Below are 24,490 nucleotides of genomic sequence, written 5' to 3' on the forward strand. Positions count from 1 at the left end.
TAATATTCTTAATAATTCAGAAAAAAGCACAGCACACCCATTTTTTATAGGTACAAGTTACTATATTACCTCAGGAGTCAGCTTGGCAATAGATGTGAAGAGCATGGACACAATCTATAAGAAAGAAAAATTTGAGAAGTCAGTAGTAATGCACAACTCTAGTACAATTTTTCCAGTAAAGCTTCTAGAATGAAGAGAAATTAACAGTATTTGATACTTACATGTTCAGCAAGTCTGTTGTTGTATCGGCAGAGGCTAAAAATAAGATTGCAGGTCTGCCTGATGTTGATTCCATCACGGATATGTTGAAACAAGAAAGGAAAACCCTAGAACAAATCCAAAGATGTTACTGTAGTTGACATTTTAGAAGAAATAATTAGTAACAACCAATCTATTTTTTCCTGCAGATATAATACCTTGCCTCCTGTTAACGCTGCCATGTCGTTTTGGGATAAAGTCAAGTGCCTAAAATACACACAAATATGAATCAATTCATTGCAGCACAGCATTTCACACAAAGAAAGCACTCTTGGTTCTCAGAGTGATCCACTGCCCTCTGAGCAAGTGGGAGTGTGCATCATCAGGATTTCCTCTTCCGTCAATAGAAAATGGAAGTACCAGCTATTAATTGATTTAAAAAAGGATCTGCTTTCTTTTTACTTTGGTTCTTTGAGTGATCAGTGAAAAACATACAGGCCATCAGCCAAGCTAACAAATTCACACTGTACACAGCAAACTATGTAATAAGATGTGGAGAGGCGCCTCATTTGTCCATTTATTGGCAGATAGGGCAACATGAACAATGGGGAAGACTTTTCCATCTTCAGAACCAAAGCTACAGCCAACAAGGTGACACCATCAGTGTTAGCTGCTTTAACTACGATGGCCCTCGTTCTTACTGGTTGCTTTTTTGTATTATTTAAAATTGACTTCACTTTTATCTTTTCTTATTATGCAAGCTGCCTTGAGCTGCCAAAAGAGTAGAAATGTAAGAGTGATTGTTTATGGGTTCCTCTCAGAGAGTGAAAAGCTACAGGTAAGGAACCATTTTCCCTTTTTTAATCTGTGATACAAAGACACACATCTGGACATTTGCCAGGTGACTTTTTTTCCCCTCATCCCAGAGTGCTGACAGAGGAGTGGTTGATGGTTCTAGGACCACTTATGACATCGACATACCCAGTGAAAGGAATGTATGCAATTACCAGAGTCATAATCTTGTAACTAGACCAGAGGTATCCTTGTCAGCAACACCACCAGTCAGCAACACCACCACCACTGAAATTCTGCTAGACACCTGGCAAGCCACAATTGGATATCATCCCACACACTTGCATCAAAGGGGAGTGGACATACACATAGCCTTTCCTTAACTCAAAATAGGGGAAGGGTATGCAGCCACATACCAGACGTCTCTAACAGAGGTTGAAATGGCAAAAGTCTTTTGGGGGGGATTCACTTCATAGATTACAACCTCATAGTTTATGTGAGGTCTCTCAGTTTCTTCCTAACTATGCCATTTCTACATCAAAAAAGGATCAAAAAGTGGTCTACCCCCCACTTTTTGATCATTATAAGAATGGGGTTTCACCATCAAATCAGCTAAACAACTGAACTAGAAGGGAGAGGTCCAAAACGCAAGAGCTTCAGGTTGCCAACATGCAGGAGCTTTTCCACTATCTTTACCCAGCCTGACAGTTCCTCCTGCACCTGACTGTGCCCAAAGTTATGCTCTTCTACCAAATGTATGCACTGCACTGACCCGAGTCTAAACCAAGGTCAGAAACTGTTTCACTGTGTGCAGACACTACTTACCTCTCTGAGCGAGACTGCTCAACAAGAAGAGCTATTAGGGCAATCATCTTTTCAAGTGCAGCAGGCCGGTATTTTTCTTCTGCTAAAGAAAGAATGTCTTCTTCTTCCTCCTCCTCCTCTCCTTCTTCTTCTGATAACACTTCAACCTGTGGCTGAGTGACAGAAAAAAAACACACAACAATTCAAGTATACTCAATGCAGACTTGCCTGCCAAAGTCACCAAGATGACTTCTATAAGCTGCTATGGGCCCTTCATAGGCCAAAAGGAGAAACAAATTCACAATTTAACAGTACATAATATACAGAAAATGAAACTACATGCAACCTGCTATTTAGACAAGCCCCCCTCTTTCATTCCTACCCTCAAATCAGCAATATGGGAGTGAACTGACCTAAGGGGAGCCTATGACAAAGAGAAAAATTGTTGATGCGTTAAACATGAACATTCTAAAAGTGCCCAAGTATAACAATGCCTGGCAATTATAATAATTCAAGTGACTCATGTATCAGGACTGCCACATAATGGTCATGAAACGAGAACAGGTGAAGGTAGCTTCCTTGGTGCATTTTAAAGAACGTTAATTTGCATAGCCCAATAAGTTTAATATACTTACATTTTCCGGTCCTTTAGTTCCCATGTAGAAATGAACCATTGTTGATATGGCTTGCAGTGAAAGTAAGAACTGACTCTGCAAAACGATAAACAGTAAGTTGTATGAGCAATATGATTACATACGCTATTCTCAAATAAAAGCTGTTGAACCCAAGAATTATGTTTTTAATTCTTATTTTTCAGGCTGTTTTTTAATAGATGGAACTCAGCTGGAAAAAATTAACACTATATAGACACTTTCTTGACCCATACAGCCAGGATTAGAATACTTAGTAATTACACTGGACCATACCAGACAGTATGAATGGAATTCTCCTAAATTGTATTGTTTTCTTCTTTCCCCATCCCAGCTCTCTCCCACAGCATTTTAATTTAGCTATTATTTTTTATCAATGGGGACATATTGTAGGGTTAGGGGTGAGAATGGAGTTAAATGTTAAAAATGGGATTATAAAGTACATCATAACAGTGCATGAAAATTTTAAATAAAATGTATTGGTAACAGCAGTATAGACATAAGTTGTAGAGAAAGGAAGAAATTCTTGAAACAATCAAAACTATACTCACCTCTTCTTCTCCCATTTTGGCAAACTCATAAAGAAAGGCAAAGTACTCTGTGAGATGTTTACTGTGAGGTTTAACACCATGCTCCATAATTGACAACAGAGTCTTCACAAAGCGAGTTACACATGAGCGACTACCAATATCTTCCACAGGACCATCCATGTCATCGGAACTGAAAATACATTTAAATTTGCATCATTCAGTCTATATTATTAAGGACTCTTTCAGAAAAATGATTGTGTACTCATCCAAAGGATGTTCAGAGATCCCACTTTTATTAATATTACACTATCCATATTATACAATTGCACTCCTATACACAATTATCTTCAAATAAATCCTACTAAATTCAGTGGGACTTATTTGCAAGACAACATTCATGGACTTGACTCTGGTCTTGATTTGGATCCAAAGATGTGCTTGGGCGTGCACAGTGAAGTCTCTGAATTCTTCCTTTTGAGTGACAGATACCCATAGCACTACAGCTTCTTATATTCTGAGAGAAGTTTGAAAAGCTGACAACAAATGACAACCTGGCATGGAGCTTGGCCATTCAAAAGGAAGAACTCAAAGATGTCACTGGGTGTGCCCAAGTGCATCTTTTGATCCAAGCCATAGGATATAGCTGCATGGGAGGGAAATACTTCTCAAAGTTATGTGATGAAGCTTAACAATTGGTTTTCATCTATATGGCTTAACTGATCAATACCAGATCTCAAAAAAGGTGTGCCAATTAATGACCTTAAAACCACAGTGGAAAGTATCCAGGCCATTAGTGCAGCAAAGCACCATAATTTGAAGCTCTTTCCATGAATAGAAAGGGAGCTGGGCTCACTCAAGAATAGTTTCCACTCACAGAAGCAGCTTTTGGCAATAGTGTACCTAAGGTCTGGATGCCACCAATGAGATTATTATTTAGAAGCTGTTTCATTTTAAATCAGTCTTCTGGCCATGGAGGCATGTTAAAAACAAAAGAAAGAACTTGAAAGAGAAAAGCTGAGAAATTATTTGCCTAATGCTTAGCTCATCTAACATTAAGAAACAAGTCTTTAAAGAAGCTGAAATAATTTTAAGAGGAAAATATATCAGATACAAATAATTTACCAGTCTTCTATTCCCGGTTGCAGGTAAAGATGAGCATGAACCGGCCTCAATCGCTGAATCACATGAATACACAAGCGCTGAAACATCTATAAAATAATGAACCAGAGGCTGACCTTGGAAGGACTGACAAAGATCTCAGACTACTTGGTTCAAAAGCTCAATTATGATTCAAATTACTACATTCAGTTTCTACATTACATATCGAAGACTCACTTCACAGTTTTTAAGTACACACCCAAGACATCTGAATTACATTTGGAGCCTGTCTATCTGTGGATTTTACATCTGTGGATCTGGCTCAACATGGGTCCTCTAGACCCGTGTTGGCCCAGATTTGGCCTCACCGGAAGTGACGTTTTATGCCTTTTAAGGCAGTCTGAGGCCTGGGGAAGCCCTCCCAGACAGATTGTAATATCTTCAGTCATCCATAATTATAACCTTAAATAGCTAAAATGTATCTATGGATCAACTCCAATACAGGATGAAAAAAGAACAGCAGTCATGGGCAGAAACACCAACACCAACAACTGCTGAGTTTCTCTTACCTGTCTCACAATCTGATTGGGACATTTTATCAGAATCTGCATGGGCCACCAGTCATCATCAGCCATACGATCCAGAAACCACTGCAGAAAATACACATTATTAAGTGCTTTAACTTGTACTCTACCAGCCACAACAGCTTTTTCTACCCTACTATGGTTTAATAAAAGGTGTAGCGTATTTATCAGTAGAGGCACTTTGCAAAATTCTAAGAGTAATGTGGCAATTACTTGCCCTTCCCTTCATGGGGAAGTTTTATAGCAAGGAACATCTTCCATATTGAGCAAATGGGGGTGATGATTCAAACGCCAAAACAGAACAGGATCTCATTGCTTTTGACTATCAGCTGTTGAAAGGTGGAGCATATTGAATCTTGTGGCGTTTGCACTGGTTGCCAATTAGCTACCAGGCCCCAATTCAAGATGCTGGTTACCTTCAAAGTTTTTCATGGCCTGATAAATACAAATTTTAAAGACTGTTCTTTCCCCACATGAGTCCTGCTGCTGCATGTGAACTGCAGGAAAGACCTGCTCTGTGAGTCTAGCTCACATGAAGTAAAGGTGTTCAGAGAAAAGAGCAGAAACTTTATTACAATGATTGTGAGACAGAACAGCAATGTCCATAAAGAGGTTCGAGATATTCTTCCCTGATAGGAGCCAAAACCCTTTCGAAAGCTGAGCTTTTTAAGTGCTCATGACTTTTTCATTGGTAGTATTTTAATTACTGTTGTAAGTTGCCTCAAGGTTTGGAGAGCGATATTTTAAGAACACAGAAAAAGATAAAATGAGCTCTGCTGGATCAAATCAAAGGCCCATCCATTCCAGCATCCTGTTCCCCCAGTTGCTAACCAGTTGCTTCCAGAAAGCCTACAAACTGGCGTAAAGGCAATATCCCTGCTTTTTGTCCTGCAGCTGATATCCACGATACACTACGTCTGAAGTTGGGGCGTTCCTTTTAGCTATCATGACTAAGTGGTAACACTGTCTTTGTATTTGACCCATTTATCTTCAGGATGTTGAACTGCACTAAAAACAATTGACCAAAGAATAGAGAAGTTGAGTCAATACACAGTTCTAGTTTTCCCTTTAATTTTCTAATAGGCAAAGTTTGACAAAACAAATGCCATAGGACTATCCACCTCTCTGAGTTTTGCAAGGTTCTAACAAATGGCTTATTTTTCTATCTTTTCAATCCCACTCATTTACATCCTATGATGCTGACATGTGTGGTGCAAAATGCTCTATTGGCAGAGAGTGCAGTCTGCATAGTTTGCACGCTTCACTGAATTTTTCGTTTCTATCTTACCTCACAGGCGGCTTGGCTGTTGTTAAATTGCTTGGTTAACAGTTCGATCCACTGAAGCATCGTTGGCTAAAGAGAGAGCGGAAAACACAAACTGCAGCATAACACTATTACTGCAGATCCACTTAAAATAACCCTAACATACAACTTAAAATAGAGGTGATCACATGGGATGCATTCATGAGCTTACAAAAACTACACCTTTATTTCCTCCTGGTGAGTCAGGAATACCTTAATTCTAAAAACACTGTAGTTTGCAACTTTCCCCTTTGGCCAGGGAGGCACTCAGAAAGGTCAAAGAAAAGGGGCACATTACTTCTAAAATTATGCTAAGAGTCAACAATAGAACAAATTAATACAATCAAGAAACAGCTGCAACATTATCAAAATGGAAATCTGGAGGTCAATGGACAGTGGCAAATTAACAGGGAAAGGGCAAGTAAAACATGTTTTCAGCCAGTGCTGGAACAAAACTTAACCTCCTGAGGGGAGGGAGGTCTTTAATCTGGGCACCACCACAGGGAAGGCTCTTTCAAGAGTAACAGCTGACTGTATTACCATTGACAATCAAACATGTAAGACAGCCCTCTCTAACAATCTGAGGATGGACAGTTTCACGGGCGGAGGAAACAGTCTTCAGATGCTTGTCCCAAGTCATTAAGGGCATTACAGGTTAAACACCAGCATCTTGAATTGAACTTGAAAATATACTAACAACTAGAGTAGGTGGAACAGAACAAGCATGATGCTTCATGCCCATCAGCAATTGTGCTGCAGCATTCTGCCCAAGGCATGCACTACATAAGCCCAAACAAGATGTAACCAATGCATGGACAACTACAGTTAGGTATGATTAGCCCAGGAAAGAACAAAATCAAAAGAAAGCTGAAGCTGCGCAAAACCACCCCAACCATGGCCAACGTCAAGACATTCAGGTATAAGGATGGGCCCAGGAAACTGCCAATCTGTGAACCTGCTCTTTCAAAAGCAAGCACAACTTCCAGAAAGATTGCTAACCCATGTCTAGACCCCAGATTTCTTCAATAATGGCACCTCTGTCTTATACCGATTTAATTTCAACTTGTTCATCCTCATTCAATTGCACATTACAGCCTCCAGACAGCAATTCAGAGCAGCCACAGCCTCCCTAATATCAGATGAAATTGAAGATGACACTCAGCTCTGTATCTCATGACTGACAACAACCCATTCTCTGACTACTTCTCCCAGCAGTTTCATGCAGATATTAAACAGCATGGAAGATAAAATTAAATCCTGCGGGACACCTAAGACCAACAACGAAGCAGTCAACCATGAGTCTTCTAGCATTACTTTCCAAAATCTGTCCTCCAGGAAGAAGTTGAATCACTGCAACATTGCAGTGCCCTGTCCAACCCCTGCCAGATACAAACCCAGCAGGATAACCACAGTCAATGGTACTGAAAGTCATTGAAAGGTCAAGAACCAATGGAGCACATTCCCCTGTCTAATTTCCAGCAAAGGTCATCAACTAGCATGACCAAGGCAGTTTCCACTCCAAACTCAGTGAAAAGTTGGACTGAAATGGATCCAGATAATCAGCTTCATCCAGAAATTCCTGGAATTGGGACTCTATTACTTAGCTAAGTACCTTACCCAATAATAGAAGATTGTTAGAGACTGGACTAATGCTTGAGTACAGTGGAATCAAGGAAGGGTTTCTTCAGAAAAAGGCAGACCATTGCTACCTTAAGGAAAGTAGGCATTACACTTTTCTCCAAAGAGATTCTAATAACCCTCCTATCCACTCAACAAGTCACCCTAGGCAGCTATCACCAACCAAGACAGGCAAGGGTTCAGCACACATGCAGATGGCCTTACACTTCCATGAATCCCATCCACACCCTCAGACTGTACATCCTGACAAGTACTCATAACTACAGGACAAATAGGAACAGACAGTACATACAATAGCTCTGTTAATGTGGGGTCAATCATGGCAGATGCAAGCAATTTTACTGGTCAATTAGCTAGCAATTTGTCTCAGACAGTCACTTGCAACCTCCATACTCATGTGCAGGCCCTGATGCTAAAGAGCATGCACAACCCAGAAAGGCTTCCCTGAATAGCTTTCTACCAGCACAATGACTACAGAAGAATATGCTTTCGTGGCTGCCCTTAATTGATTATTATGAGCTTCCCCCTTCCCACCGTTGCTGAAGACATCAGCCCAGTTGTTTCATTGCCACCAGCTCCCCTGCAGGCCAAACAAACATGACTTGGCTCTAAAGCCAGGAAGATGACATCTTGGTGCAATTGTGTTAATAGCTCATTAACATTAGCTCATTAATCAGGGTGGTTAATAGCAAATCAATGAGGGTGGTTCCCTCATTCCAAAGACCAGCCAAGGCAATGGCAGAATCAGTAATACAGCTCGGCTTGCATGCTGGAGTGATATGGGACTCTCTGACCTAAAGACACCAGTGATTACTGTACCTGGTTTGTTCCTCCCTCTACTTACTGAATACTACTGTCTGAATTTATATGCAGGTTAACCCGAACCAGGTTTGATATAAGATGACTCTATGTGGGGGTAGGAAAATTATAAATACAACTGATCCCCATCAACCCAAATGGTTCTATGAACTGACATACCGTGGGAACTTAACAAAGGACAGACTTTGGGGTGGAAAGTCTGAAATTTCATTACTAAACTGGAATGAAACTGGAATGTAATCTATAATGTTTTGTTCCATAAAAATTGGGGTAGTTGTCTGCCTCAAACAATATTCTAAGCATTTTATATTCAAATGCATCACATACCTTTTCTTTTGAATGGATAAATGTCTCCAGGACAAAAGATGTGCTTAGCTGCAAGACAGTAATCAACAGTCAGACTACTCTGAACAGACATTTAAATGAGCTCAGAAAAAAAACAAATTCTGATAAAGAATTCTACCTTGGCTGTCATCAGAGAGACTGCTTTTGGATCCGGTAAAGTGCTGGGGATGCTACTACACAATTGCCACATGAACCTAGGGTCAGAGATTTAGTTAGTTATCTAAAATGGACTTTAAAATTGGAATAATAAAAAAAAACTCAACACCACCTAAAGCAAAGCTTACCCAAAATAAGTATGCTCAAAAATATTCTTGTCTTGAAGAAACTGCATATTATCATGCCAGATCCACTAAAGAGAAAAATGCTAACATCAGTTACAAAGTTTATTCTTTCAAAGTCATATTACATGCTGTTAAAAGCAAAGTCACAGTAATAAGTTAAAAACTTCCCTCTCCATTCAATTTACAGTTAGCACAATGAGGGCCCAATCCTATCCAATTTTCCAGTGCCAGTGCAAATATGCCAATGGGGTATGCACTGCATCTTGTGGTGGGGCAGCAGTCACAGAGGCCTCTTTAAGGTATGGGAACATTTGTTCCCTTACTTTGGGGCTGCACTGCACTGCAGCTGCACCGGTGCTGGAAAATTGGATAGGATTGGGTCAGCCAATTTATATTACTTTGGTGATTAGTTCAGTCACAATTAAAAGACCCAAGTTCAAATCCTTGCTCAACCATGAAATACATTGCATGACCTAGGTTCAGGGACTTGCTCTCAGCTTAACCTACCTTGCAGGGTCATTGCGAGGTTAAAAATTGGGATGGGGGAAGGAGAGAAAATAACCAGGTATGTTAATCTGCTTTTATTGAAAAAGAGGAGGAAAAAAACTTTGCTGTTGATCTTATTAAAAACAAAACTTCCTAAGATGTGTTGATCTGCTTTTTTTCTAGTATGCAATTCAGTTGCTACTGCCAAACAGTTGATGGTGTCGTGCACAAAAATGAAGTGCTCGGCAGGACACAATGTTGAGATATCTCATAGAGGGCAGACTATCAGTGTGTTGGATATGATCAAGAGCTATGCAAAGCTTATTTGGAGGGTGCAAATGTTCTCAAGAGACATAGATAAAAGACCTACAGGACTCAGCAAAGTCAGATGCTGAAAAGTTCAGGCCTTCAAAGAACGACAAAACAAAGGGTTCACTGGTTCATGCCCATCAAGTCACCCCCCCTTAAAAAAAAATTGACAGCAGCCTCTCTCTAGAGCAGTACTTCTCAAACTGTCTGATACTGTTGTTACTTGCTAGGACAACAATAATGCCTACTAGCTGACCTAGCAACAAGAGGTGTTAGGTCACCTGTGCCTAAGGGTGCAATCCTAACCAACTTTCCAGCACTGAGGTAAAGGCAATGCAACTTCAAGTTTAGGGAACAAACATTGCCTTACCTTAAGGATGCCTCTGTGATTGCCCCCCAACTTCAGGATGCAGCAAATGCCCCAGTGGCACAGCTATGCCAGTGCTAGAAAGCTGGTTAGGATTGCGCCCTAAGTCTGTAAAATAGTATCCAAGTTCTGGACACTGTCATTAAGAACCATACAAAAAAAGAAAACACACACACAAATCCCACATCTCTATTCCCTGCAGCAGAGGAAGTGAGCTCTTAGATTTAAAAAGGAGTAATCTCTGAGACAGACAAGCTCCTTGGAGGATATTTTCTGGCCAGGGAAAGGAATTGCTTCCTATAGGCCAAGAGGTTCCATATCTATAAGAACTTTAAAAACACCCTCAGGGCTGGATCAACCCATGAATCTTCTGTAAAAAGGATATTGTGGAAAGGATCACTAGAGGCCACCAAGATCTGGATCCTGATGCTGCTACTGTAACTTCAGGAGGAAAAAAAATGTGACAATTTGTGTATTTTCCAAAATAAATGATAACTAAACAGACCCTGTGCATGTCAAAGAAAGACTATGGCTAACACAAACACCACACCCACATCAGCAGGAGACTACATTATGACTGGTCCAATGCCTCATTTTTACGCAAGACATCATCAAGTGCATCAATACACACATAAAGAATAAGATCTGCCAAATCAAGGTTTATGTCATCCCAAATCACGTTCAGAATAGTCAATGTGTCTCCCATCCATTTTAACCCTTGAAACAACTTTATGAGTTACATTAGGCTACCCAGTGAGTTTCATAACTAAGCAGAAAATTGAACCCAAGCCCTCTTGCTCCTTGTTTGGCATTCTATCCACCACACCACACTGGCGGCAATAGTGTATGGCAATTGCTCACCTGCCCCAAAAACATATTTTGCCATCAAAATGAACAGTTAAGATTCCCAGGGTCTAATGCAAATCCAGGAGCATAGTGGACAGAGGGGCCAGTTCCTGGAGCACTGACTGAGAACAAGTCTGGAGAAAACCACACTTTCCCAGTCCTATCAACAGAGATATTTTTTTAACCAGAAACATCAGGGATTGAACATGACACCTTCTGCATGTAAAAGCATGAGCTAAGCCTGCTTTCCAACATTTTATTTAATCTCAAATAAACAGCTATCTAGCTAGCATGACTTGATTTGTATAAATATGGATGAATAGACTCTAGGATTCTAGAAGCTACTTTAAAAAAAACAATCCAAATCTTCAAAACTACCAGCACAAAACGGCAACTGGGGAACAACAATAAACACAAAGTATCTCACAAAATTGCAATTTGTACAATAATTTACATTTTCAATTGTTTTTTAAACACAAACCCTCAATGTACAGAAGGTCCGCTTCTCAAGATCATTCAAGATACAAACATGCAGGGCTGTATGTCCATAGACGGTGTTAGGATTCATAAACATTCCCCATCTTATTCCAGGCAGCTTCAGCAAGCTCTGTTAGCCTGCTTTTCAAGGTGACCACACAAAATAGAGTACTGCACTATGGGTGTTCCATAGATACTTTTTTCATATTTCAGAACATTAATGGTAATAGTGGTACTGGACTTAAGAACAAAACACAGACCTCTGGAATCTAACCTTAAGTAGGGGAGCTTCTGTACTCTGCTCAATATTCTGCCTATGCTTCAAACACAACTGGACTGGGATCTGAACCTGAATTCCCAGAAACTGGCAAAGACACAAGGAAAAAAACGTCTAACCACCAAGACTGGCTGGCTGGCTGGCAGGCAGACGTTTCAGAAGTTACTTTAGATCACCAAAGCTATCAGCAGCACAGAATTGATCTTCTGCCTGTCCTATAGAAATACGCCAACTTTTTTTTGATATTTCCATTTCAAATGCCACTTGTATTACCTTGCAGCCAACCTTCATCCCTGAGTATTTAACAAAACAAATACAAACCATACACACATTAAATCTTTCCACCAATTTTCTATCACAATAGCAATGCCATGGTATCTATCTGATTTCACGGTACTACAACAACAAGCTAACACATGCTTTCTGGGCCATATGCAACCAATCAGCCAGCAGTGTGTTGCGGCCTGTTGGTTCACCATTCTTCAGGACCTGTGCAGGAAAGTTAAAAAACTGCTTCACACAGATTTGGAGGGCTTGAAGGTTGCCAACCAAACTACATGGCTGGTTTGCTGTATGCAGTATGACAGCCTCAACTGTAAGAAGCCTGGAGTAATTCTCTGTTTTACAAAGCTTTGGAACTGGTAAGTACAATTTGTTTGGAGAAGATCTAATTATGGAGATAATGTGAACCTTTTAAAGTCTGTGTCAGTACTTGCACACACATTCATACCTCAAGCAACTCGGAAGAAACATCAAACTTGTAGTCTCTGCCATTTTCCTCTTCTGGCTCCATCCGCTTATAAAAGAGCATATATGCACTGTGTGTCTTTAAAAGAAAGAAAAAAGAGCCCCACCCCAAAGAAAGAAAATGTTATTTTGCAGTAATGAGAGGAGAAAAAAGATTTGTTCTGTGACTTCAAGAACAAAAAGTACCTTTTCAAAGGAGAAATCCATAAATTTATCAGTGACAGAATCATAGGTCTTTGTCTGCGAAAGAGAAGAAAAATATAAAAGGATTCAGTATTGTTTATACTATTACTGCTTCTTGCATTACATAATAAATGTGCAAGGACCAATTCTGAGCCCACTAATCAGAACGGAGTTAAACTCTTGTGTAGGTTCATGTTTGATTTTCAGGCTGCATCTGCTGTAACTCTGGTCACTGGTGTGGTAATTCAGTATTGCATCAATTAGCAAGAACAGACTCCACAGCAATTTTGTGATGAGCTGCTCCAACAATAATGTGGAAATATGCCAGAGTTTACATTACAATATGAATTAGTACCAGCTTCAGGTTTTAGGGGACTCTTGAGTAACATGCCTACCTCATCTTCACTTTTAGCCATTTACTTGGTCTTTTTGCCTGGGTTCATCCACAGTCTCCCAGAATCAAAAGCTATTGGAGGCTGCTGCTCTTTCATCTATCATTCCTCATGCCTTCTGAGGAAGTCGGTAAACAGCCAGTGGCAGTGATGACAGCAGCAGCAGAGCCAGGAGGCCACAGGGGTTGACAACAGTCCCCTGCTGAAGTGTGTACCTCAGCAGGTACCTGACGTCAATCCTTATAAAAATGCATGAAATGATGAGACTGATAAGCATGACTGAGTGCACTTATTAGATCTAAATATCTAATTTAGTTAGTTGCACGAAGTTGGCCACAGGCAACAACCTCACAATTTTGAACTAGCTCCCACAGTTCTAATATCATTTGGAAAAGGGGCTTAAGGAATCACATTTTTTGCAGGTTGCAAGACTGGTGGTCCACCATGGTGCAAGACCTACAACTGGCACTGTGTACAATCACATTTAACCTGTACAAACTGATGCAGAAGGATTGTGCTATATAGATGAGCAAGACAATTATTTTCAAAAGCATCCATTTTCTATCGTTAATTAAATTCCCATTCTATGCTGAATAAGATTCCATACACAAAAGGTGGGCTACCTTTCTAGAACAAGTATAAAGAAATACCAATTATAACTCACTGTCATTTCTCCACCAAAACATTCAGAGGCCAACTGAGCAGAATCAAATGGTTTTACTTCAGCATCATTGAAAAGATACCTAAAAAGACAGAACATTGCACTCAAATATCATTTGCCTTTCCTAGAACTGATCTACCACAGACCAATTTATTTTCATTTCATTGGAAATATTATGAATGCAACACAGCATAATTCTTGACCTTGCTATGATATCACAAGAAAGAACTACAGGAGCAATCCAAATATTTTTGTATCTACTTAATAATGTTACATATTATAATAAAATTTTTTACCCAAATGCTATGAAGGTCAGACAAAAATCACCCTAATTAAATAAAGCTGATACATTTGAAAACATACAATGGGTTCATTCATAAAGAGGTATTCAAAAGAGACTACAGTTCAATACAGATGTGAACTGAATTAACTGAAGGCCTCCTTGTGGTTACATGCTCCTTCTTCCTGTGCAGGTTCTTTCTTCCACTTCCTCCCCTTCCACTAACATTAAATTGCCCTGACGTCCAAATGGGCAACAATGTGCTGCAGTGAACAGGAGCCCTTCATCCTACTAGAACATAAGAACATAAGAACAGCCCCACTGGATCAGGCCATAGGCCCATCTAGTCCAGCTTCCTGTATCTCACAGCGGCCCACCAAATGCCCCAGGGAGCACACCAGATAACAAGAGACCTCATCCTGGTGCCCTCCCCTGCATCTGGCATTCTGACATAACCCATTTCTAAAATCAGGAGGTTGCGCATACACATCATGGCTTGTACCCCATAATGGATTTTTCCTCCAGAAACTTGTCCAATCCCCTTTTAAAGGCGTCTAAAGGCTAGACGCCAGCACCACATCCTGTGGCAAGGAGTTCCACAGACCGACCACACGCTGAGTAAAGAAATATTTTCTTTTGTCTGTCCTAACCCGCCCAACACTCAATTTTAGTGGATGTCCCCTGGTTCTGGTATTATGTGAGAGTGTAAAGAGCATCTCCCTATCCACTCTGTCCATTCCCTGCATAATTTTGTATGTCTCAATCATGTCCCCCCTCAAGCGTCTCTTTTCTAGGCTGAAGAGGCCCAAACGCCGTAGCCTTTCCTCATAAGGAAGGTGCCCCAGCCCAGTTATCATCTTAGTCGCTCTCTTTTGCACCTTTTCCATTTCCACTATGTCTTTTTTGAGATGCGGCAACCAGAACTGGACACAATACTCCAGGTGTGGCCTTATCATAGATTTGTACAATGGCATTATAATACTAGCCGTTTTGTTCTCAATACCCTTCCTAATGATCCCAAGCATAGTCTTTGGTGAGGGACCGTGTCAAATGCCTTCTGAAAGTCCAGATATATAATGTCCACGGGTTCTCCCGCATCCACATGCCTGTTGACCTTTTCAAAGAATTCTATAAGGTTCGTGAGGCAAGACTTACCCTTACAGAAGCCATGCTGACTCTCCCTCAGCAAGGCCTGTTCGTCTATGTGTTTTGAGATCCTATCTTTGATGAGGCATTCCACCATCTTACCCGGTATGGATGTTAGGCTGACCGGCTATAGTTTCCCGGGTCCCCCCTCTTTCCCTTTTTAAAAATAGGCGTGACATTTGCTATCCTCCAATCTTCTGGCACCATGGCCGTTTTGAGGGACAAGTTGCATATCTTAGTCAAGAGATCTGCAACTTCATTCTTCAATTCCTTAATAACCCTTGGGTGGATGCCATCAGGGCCCGGTGACTTATTGATCTTTAAGTTATCAATGAGGTCTGAAACATCTTCTCTTTTAACCTCTATCTGACTTAACTCCTCGGTCAGGAGGGGCCGTTCGGGCAGCGGTATGTGCCCGAGGTCTTCTGCCGTGAAGACAGATGCAAAGAACTCATTTAATTTCTCTGCCATCTCTCCTTTTATCTCCCCTTTCCCTCCCTCACCATCCAGAGGGCCAACCGCTTCTCTGGCGGGTTTCCTGCTTCTAACATATTTGAAGAAGCTTTTATTATTCCCCTTAATGTTGCTGGCCATGCGTTCCTCATAGTCTCGCTTGGCCTCCCGTATCACCTTCTTACATTTCTTTTGCCACAGTTTATGTTCCTTTTTATTCTCCTCATTAGGGCAAGACTTCCATTTACTAGGAAGACTAGGAATGTTAACCAAGACTAGGAATGTTAGTCCAGTTCCCCATTATGACCACTGTAACCTGGATAGCTACTAGAAAGGCTTAACCTCTGGTGTGCACTGGGTACACTAAAAGGGTTGGCACTTGATTGTTAGAACAAAGGGCCAGATAGAACACACCAGCACTTCTCTTGGTTTTGTTAACACCTGTCTATTGTTCAAGTTCATTGACCCATCCACAGCTGAGGGGAGGTCCAGACATCAAGGTTACAGTTTCCCACCACTAGAAGGGTGAAAAGGTATTAACTGGAAAGGTAATACAGGTTGAGCCTCATTATTTGTGTGGATTCCATTCCAAGCACTCACCTGGATGGCAAAAAATGGACTATAGCAAATCAATATAAAAAACAAAATTTCTTTGCTCTGGTGATTTAAAAACAGCCTTGCTAACCTTTGTGATGTAAGGTAAGAGTCATTAAGAAGACAATCCATCAACCAGTACTCCTCCAAGCACCTTTCCCATCACTCAGCCCCTCCCTTCACCAATGCAAAGTGACCACCTTTCTTTCACATGCTCAGAGGGAAGGGAAGAGTCGCCTGGAAAGAGAAGGATTGATGGATTGTCAGCTAGCTGCCCTCTCTCTCTCTCTCTCTCTCATTATGGAGGCTATTGTTAAAGGACTGTTCAGTTTTTAAAACTGATTTTAAAAGGGATGCATTTTTCCCCTTCTCCAGGGATCAGCACACTCCTTCTCATTTGCAGGGGCCATTCGTGTTGAGTCAAATCCGTGTATAAAAAATCCGTGTATAAATAGGCTGGACCTGTATCTTGATGCCTGTGAAGAAACGGATGACTGTGTGTTTAGTCCCAGCACTCACAGAGGTACTTGTGCATTCGGACACAGGAGACAAAGAAAAAAACTGCAACTAAGAACATGTTTAGAAAGAGAGAAGACCTGTAGCCTATGTCACAGGTATATAACATACACCAAGTTTCTAGTCTAGATAATGTACTAGTTCTGATATAGGTCTGATCTGATCTGAGATCTGTACAGAAATCAGAACATGCATACCTCAAAATATTTGGCTCTAAATGGTCCAGTGCTATCACACCTGCATAAAAGCACCACAAAGGACATACTCCACCTATGCAAAAGTGCCGGAGTAGTCAAATTTAACTGGGGAGCCAGCATGCCCCTAATTGGAAAAACATTTTTTTAAAGTCAATACTCACCACTTGTTGTTTTTGTAAGCATGAGGGTTAACAATATCTCGGATAAAACTGTAGTAGTGTCCTCCATCTGCTGTTCCTGTATGAACTGTTACGCCTATCAAATCATATTCATAACTCTTGGTCTCTTTGGAATTGTCTCCATCATCCTTGAAACCTTAAATAATTTATTACAACATTTAGCAATTCCAACCTTTTGATATTTAAAACAAATTTTAAGAAGAGGCATGGGAAATATTTATAACTATCAGTACCCTAAAAGACAGCAACCAGCTCTATCCAGTTCCTTCTCCACATGTGACATTATGTATGCACAGCCTCTCTCAGAGGGCTCTCCATAGGGAGGAGGAATCAGCAACAAATTGTTCCCATGCATAACACAGTATAGGCAGGAGAATAAGGAAAGGATATTGGGAACCATATCATACCTTCTATAAAAGGGATGTATAGAGTCAGCACCTTCTATACAAAAAATACATACATTTATTCTTCAGGGGGACCTAAAGCTGTTACTAGTTACTAATTGTTGGGAGAACAGCATGTACCCATAATGCTTTTCTCCAGTATTTACAGTATTTTCTCCAGTATTTATGCGATACAAGGACATCTGCAAGAGGGATCTGAAGGCCTTAGGGATGGACCTCAACAAGTGGGAAACCCTGGCCTCTGAGCGGCCCGCTTGGAGGCAGGCTGTGCAGCATGGCCTTTCCCAGTTTGAAGAGACACTTTGGCAACAGACTGAGGCTAAGAGGCAAAGAAGGAAGGCCCATAGCCAGGGAGACAGACCAGGGACAGACTGCACTTGCTCCCGGTGTGGAAGGGATTGTCACTCCCGGATTGGCCTTTTCAGCCACACTAGACGCTGTGCCAGAACCACCTTTCAGAGCGCGATACCATAGTCTTTCGAGACTGAAGGTTGCCAATACAGTATTTACAGACAGGAACATTCAGGAAGGCAGAAGCTATGTTAGCCAAAAAAGATCTACCAAGTGTCAAGAAGATTTGCCCCAAATGAAACTATTTTGTCTGAAGACAAAATTAAATCAAATACCTTCTTTCCTGTCATTCTTTCCCATGAGAAAGTCTTCGGTGTAAGGTGTCATATCCAGACGTAAGGGAAACGAAAAGTGTGTGTTGACCTTCTCCTTCATCATAGTGACCATATTAAAAGTGTATCTCATTGTATTGAAGCTTAAGATACGAGGCAATTTTTTAAAACATGCCCTAAAGTCAAAACAAATATTTCTATTTAGAGTGCCTTCATAAAAGAACTCGCATTCTTTTCAAAGTATTGAAAGGTATTTATTATTTAATTGCTTTTTATCTCATCTTTCTCCCCATGAGGGGACACCCAAAGCACCTCACAGGTACTGTTCAATTACAGCATAAGTAGGTTTGATCCTGGCATCTACATTTGGTTTAAACCACTTGTACTCATTTTCACAACTGTATTATTAAAGGAAACTTAGTAAGATGTTAATCACAAAAAGCCTTGCAACTGGGGAAAAAATGAATACATAAAAAGGACACGACACACTGCTGGAGAAGACAGCAGCCCCCTAGCATCCTGATGTACATAATATGGGGGTGGTCCACTAGTGACAGCCTTCTGGTTTGATATTCAGACCTATATCAATCTGGTACTTAAGTCCTCTTTCACACTCTCCACTATGAAACTGCTCCAGGAGTGCGCCAGATATAGAAAACATAACTCCAAAACAAGAAAAATGTATTCTCCATACATCTCATTTTGAAGAATTGGAAGGATACAACATCCAGCCACTCAGTGGGATGAGGAGTTAGCCACACTCTTCACTTATGAACAGGCTACATTTAAACAACAGCTCCAGGACACAAGACATGTGAACAGCCTGTTCATGTGGAATTCATAGCCAAGCAATAAAACACAATACAATGGGTAATTTAAAAACTGTACCAAACACTGTGATTGCCTTTATTCCCAACTCTTCCCTCCTCTGCTCTTTCTCCTTCTTTGCCAACTCCTCCCCTCTTTCACTGCAGACTTTGTCTGAAACATGCTTTTGTTACTGTGTGCATGGATACTCAACAAGTTTCCTTATTTAAAAACAATTTTTTTTTACAGAAGTCAAAAAACCAGCAGATGTTTTCTTCCAAATGATACCTTTTTTCAGCCCGTACTTTCTTTCCACAGTGAGAACAAGTATACATGTTGTCACCTTCCAGGGTATCTTTAATAGTAACTTCATCAAGGGATTCCTACCACATGAGGAAAAAGAGGATTGTTTAAATCTTCTAAAGCTACCATAACAACTCATTCACACTTTATTACGATAAACAGGTTTAACACAAGAAAACAGAAACATTACAAAAAAGCCCAAATGATTACTTTAAAGAAGAATGTGCAATTTCAACAGGAGAAAAGACACAAGGCCAGCTATGTGAACTCTGGGTCTCACACTAATAAAGTCGTGCACCACTTAACGACAGGGATCAGGACCACAATCTGCGTCATCAAGCAGTGCTTGATGCAATCTGGACCCTCCGCAGGGAAGGGGATGCTCCACTCCCCTCCCTTCCAGAGGGTCACCTGAGCTTCCCAGAAGCAGCCTGTATTTGCACACTGCCTCTGCAGAGCTCAGACTGAGGGAAATTGCATCTCTCAAGCGACTTCCAGTTTTACAGACTAAACCAGAAATTGCACAAGACACGCTATTTCCCTCAGTCTGGGCCTTGCAGAGGCAGCGTGTGGGTGTACGCTGCCTTTGGGAGGCTCAGACGACCCTCCGGAGGGGAGCTCCCTTCAGTTTTGGAGGATTGGGGTGTGTAGAGGTATGCGATCCCGGTGTAAGCAAGAAAGTCTCAAAGTGGCACACACATGTACTCATTTGTAAAACAGTCTGCCCTTGTTATCCATGGGGATCTGTTCCAGGTACCCACACAGATGCAAACAACTGTTAAAATAAATCACAATTTGAAACTGTTTAAGATGCTGAAGATGTTTTTTAAAAAATGTTGAATATGTTTTTAAAAAAGAAAAAAGCTTCTTTAGCACAGCAAACTGAAGGGAAACACTTCCGTAATGCATTTTGGTGCAATGCAGGGCCAAGGGACAGAACCTTGGCACAACCCGGAAATAGCTTCAGGGAACCTGTAGACTGCCCTGCAGCCTTCCAGTTGCTGCACTAAGGTAAAGAAAGCTTTACCGCACTAAGGTAAAGAAACTGTCTTCAACTGTTTTTAAAGGGACCAGTTTTTTTTAAGTGACTCAACACAGCTGCCCATAGCCATCAGCACTGAGTCAAATCTGCAGGTTCTGAACTCACAGATAAATGGACCTGTATATGCAATCATGTCTTTCAGTCTGAAATTGGGCTTGTACCTTGTGAGAGTCCATAAAATTAGATATGGATTTAAGTTGACAACAGCTGTACCACTTTACCACATTCATTTTAATCAACATTTCCAGAGGTTGTGGCGTGCAAAGTGAATGAAGAATACTAGAAATTAATGAATGAATGGTTTTGGCTTGGTTTCACTGACCATGGTCTATGCTTCTGGGATGAATGTCTTCAGGCAAGAGATTTATCTACTATTGTAGAAGGAAATAAAGTTTGTCTGGCAAGCTGACAATTCAGTAATTGCCCATAAGTTCTTTTCCCCCCTCTCTTTTAAGATAGGGGCCATGTTTCAGGTCTCCTGGTACTCTGGTTCCCTTTGTTCTAAGGGTTACAAGACAGGCAACGATGTGGTTCAGGATAATTCAGTCTTTGGGGCCAGATGAGCTGCATCCCAGGGTGCTTAAAGAACTGGCAAATGTTATCTTGGTCTGTCTCTAGTCTTTGAGAACCAGAGTGCCAGGAGACTGGATACAAGAGAAGGTGGCCCCTATCTTAAAAGAGAGGGGGGAAAAGAAGATCTGGGCAATTATGGTCAGTATGATATAGATAGCTAGAAAGGGGCTGGAGCAAGTCATTAAGCAGTCTGTCTATAAGTATTTAGAAAGAAGGGCAGCGATTCTATGACTGCTGCCATGGTAATACTTACATAAATATTCTTCATGTCTGCTACCTGACATCGCACTGTGTAGAACTCTTCAGCAGTCTGACTGACATGCTCACAGTCCTTAAATGGCAACAGCAAGAAACAGAAGGATACAAAGTGAATGTGATCTGACTACCTTTAAAAGAAACCGGCTATCTTTGGGGGGGGGGGATTAACAGAGAGAGTGTTGACTCACCAACGAAACAACGTTATTTGTGATAACACCTCCAAACAAGCTTTTCACTGTATTCTTCTGTGGATAAATTTATTTTAGTCAATATAAAGAAGAAAAGTCCAAAATCTATTTTTACAGCATGCTTAAAATAAAATAAGTACCAATTCTGGAGACATTTCTTCAATTTTTGTTATTAGATCTGTAAAGAATTCCGTCATGTCTTTTTGTTCACCAGTATTGAGTGGCTGTTTATCCATGGTATAGGTTTTGCAGAATGGCCTTGGATTGTATGCTTTGCATTCACTTTCCTTTATTTAACAGAGATAGGCAGACAAAATCAAACAGAGTCATTCACTATTAAAGCATACCAAGAATATACAATTGTCTAGAAAAGCACACTCATAAAAAAGAGAATTATTTCAGGCTATATTTATTGACTACGAAAGGAGTATCACTGTATTGAACATACACTAAAGCTGAAAGTGGAAGGGACCCTTGTAGTATCCGGGAGACATTGACTTTTAATATCTCACAAAGGATGCTTTGGAGAGTCTTGCAGGTTGTTTTTACAAAGTTTCGAAAAAGAGAAGGGGCTTCTGTCCCTAAACTATCTGAATTGCCATACCATCCACTCATCAAGTTCGTTTTAAGAAATGGCCAGCTTTCCCTTCCCCCAGCAGAACTTTCCTATACTGAATTCAAACAAATCTGCTGGGGTTATGGAGACAATACTACTCACACTAGATGCTCTTCCCTTTCCACATTTTAGTTTTACCCAACTGGCCTTAATTAGTGATGACAGAGCGGAGGTACTGGCTACTTTTGCCCCAGTATAGACATGCATCCTTATACAATTTCATTATAGCACTCTTTGTTGCAAGTGCAATTTTTACAGCATTATCATTACCAGCATTTATATACTTCTTTTCAACAAAAATGTCCACAAAGTGGTTTACAAACAAAATCGCTCAAATAATTAAATGACTCCCTATCCAACAAAACCATTCAAAAGTTGGGGGCAGAGAAAACTACAGCTGCGCTCACTGTGATTTCAGCCAATGGAAGCTGTATATTCTGGCTTCTGCTGCGACAGTAAGAACTATGTTTTCTGGTTAGCACGGGACCAATTGCTAGCTCTCAAGAAATGTTTTGGGAGAGGAAATAGCAGACAAGGCATCTGCCCTAGATGGCTTCTTCAAAAGTATCCTACAGTTCTCAAAGAGAAGTCACAACTCCTCCTCTTAAATGTAGCTCCTATCATCAGCCACTACTGCTATGTAGGAGGAGTGACAGTGGTAACAGGTAACAGGTGGTGAATTACATAGCAGGCTCCAACCTAATGCACTGGTGAGTATAGTACTATGAACACATCTACATCAGAACAGTGTTATAATTACCTCCTATAATGCTGTTACACATAGCACTCTGTTTTCCAGGAACATATCCACAGTATTACAGGAGGTAACACAGTACTGGGTAGGTGAGGCGCTCCCAGGATTAGAGAAGAGGGGCAACATGTCCACTTGCACAGGCACTCAAAGTCTAGCATCTCTAGTCTGTAATCCAGTGTATCAGCACTGAACCACAGAGCATTTAGACTACTAGGCTGTCATTATGTAGCTATATACATAAACAGTTACTATAATCACTTACTTTCTAAAGAGTTTTTCCCAAACTTACCATTAAATGTGTAAACATTTTCTGAAGTTCTAAGAGGGTGGTCTTGTGCTTCATATCCTCAGAGTACTTAAGAAAAATATAAGAATGGGAAAGGAAAGAAAATTAAGGTTATTCGTTTTATGAATTTTGTATTTTATGGGATAAATGTTTTTTAACTGTAAAATTGAATAAAAATGATTGCAGTGTTTTATTATACATCAAAATTAAAGCTGGTTCAGACATGGCAAACATAAATGTATGAAACTGTTAAATTACAATATTTTCCAAAGGTGGAGGGGGATGAATCAATGAACTGAAAAACTGGCAGTTTCTTTGGAGCAAGTCATGCTATCTGTACATTCAGGGCATCAGTGCAAGTATTTTGGTCTACAACAGTCAGTATGAATACATGAAGTTCTCCTATTTTGTCATCCAAGTAGAAGAATCACTGACTACTGCAACTTTCTTGCTGATCTTCCAATGACTCACATTAATCCTTTCCACTCCATCTATCTCTGTTCACCAGCAAAAGCTCCTTATCCATACTTACAAACCCTCTATGACCTTGACCATCTCTATCTCCCAGCCCACTACACCTCTGCTTGTGATCTTTGGTCTTCAAGCTCCTTCAGCTTCAAACATCCAAGGTTTCTTGCTCTCTCAAACTCCACTCTTTCCCTCTTGTTGCTATAGATGCCACTGGCACTTGTGAGCCACTACTATGAAAGCATGACTTGGATGTAACTTGCATGGTGGATCCTGCCCTTTGCTCTTGCTTCTTGTGATTTGGCCTCACCCAGGTGGGTAGATATGGTCTCACCCTGATGGGCACAAAAAGGCAGATGTTGCCTTGTTGCCTTTGGGTGCAGCCTTGCCCTATAGTACAGAAGGGATACTACTTCCCCTGCTGCACAGGAAAGATCTCAATCACAGCTGCAGTCCACTGGGTGAGGAAATTCAGAGCAACATACACAGCATTTCCCACAGGGCAGAAAGAGAAATAAAGTTGGATATTGTACCAGCTTTGCCCTACTGGGTGGATAGCTGCTGACACATTAGAGGTACGCTCACATACTAGTTTGCTTTTTGGGTGGGAGGTAGCTAACAGCATAACTGACCCTGCTCTCCCCTCCTCCAGAATAATTAAAACATAATGGTGCCCTGGTTCCTTGTAGGCTTCCTTTTGAATTTTTGGGGTGGGAGGAGGGAAAATGTGGCATCAGATGCGGTTGTTCTCAACATCCTTAAGTGTCTCCATTCCAGAGCTGAGAACTCCTTGGAATGCAAGGCCATTGCTAAAGAATCGCTTCCTTGGAAAGGAAGCCCTTGGACTGTGCTCCCTGACTTCATTCTGGATTTCACGTTCAGAAAATGGAGAAAAATGAGGTGAGCTTGTTGATTTTCTTTTTCCTATTCTATCTAATCTAAGGTGACGAACTAAGGGGTTTGCCACCTACATGTTCTCTGCAGCAAATTAAAACTCTAGGGTCCTAAATATACTA

At 40.8% G+C, this 24,490-nt stretch overlaps 1 protein-coding gene across 1 annotated transcript in view; it reads right to left on the reverse strand.

Annotated features, from left to right (window-relative positions):
• Window positions 1-24,490, reverse strand: part of USP34 (ubiquitin specific peptidase 34) — a 159,522-nt gene that overhangs the window by 25,329 nt on the left and 109,703 nt on the right. Inside the window, exons 44-65 of the mRNA XM_066626313.1 lie at window positions 23,010-23,075; window positions 21,491-21,637; window positions 21,351-21,407; window positions 21,158-21,235; window positions 19,275-19,369; window positions 18,183-18,355; window positions 17,135-17,288; window positions 13,791-13,869; window positions 12,738-12,791; window positions 12,535-12,630; window positions 9,046-9,110; window positions 8,880-8,955; window positions 8,744-8,791; window positions 5,945-6,010; window positions 4,642-4,722; window positions 4,097-4,182; window positions 2,996-3,164; window positions 2,430-2,504; window positions 1,816-1,967; window positions 417-465; window positions 222-326; window positions 70-114 (exon numbers count right to left, since the gene is read on the reverse strand). Of these exons, the coding sequence (XP_066482410.1) occupies window positions 70-114; window positions 222-326; window positions 417-465; window positions 1,816-1,967; window positions 2,430-2,504; window positions 2,996-3,164; window positions 4,097-4,182; window positions 4,642-4,722; window positions 5,945-6,010; window positions 8,744-8,791; window positions 8,880-8,955; window positions 9,046-9,110; window positions 12,535-12,630; window positions 12,738-12,791; window positions 13,791-13,869; window positions 17,135-17,288; window positions 18,183-18,355; window positions 19,275-19,369; window positions 21,158-21,235; window positions 21,351-21,407; window positions 21,491-21,637; window positions 23,010-23,075 (2,016 nt within the window). The remainder of the gene's footprint in view (window positions 1-69; window positions 115-221; window positions 327-416; window positions 466-1,815; window positions 1,968-2,429; window positions 2,505-2,995; window positions 3,165-4,096; window positions 4,183-4,641; window positions 4,723-5,944; window positions 6,011-8,743; window positions 8,792-8,879; window positions 8,956-9,045; window positions 9,111-12,534; window positions 12,631-12,737; window positions 12,792-13,790; window positions 13,870-17,134; window positions 17,289-18,182; window positions 18,356-19,274; window positions 19,370-21,157; window positions 21,236-21,350; window positions 21,408-21,490; window positions 21,638-23,009; window positions 23,076-24,490) is intronic.

The sequence above is a fragment of the Tiliqua scincoides genome, chromosome 1 (assembly GCF_035046505.1).
Source record: "Tiliqua scincoides isolate rTilSci1 chromosome 1, rTilSci1.hap2, whole genome shotgun sequence".
Taxonomy (NCBI): domain Eukaryota; kingdom Metazoa; phylum Chordata; class Lepidosauria; order Squamata; family Scincidae; genus Tiliqua; species Tiliqua scincoides.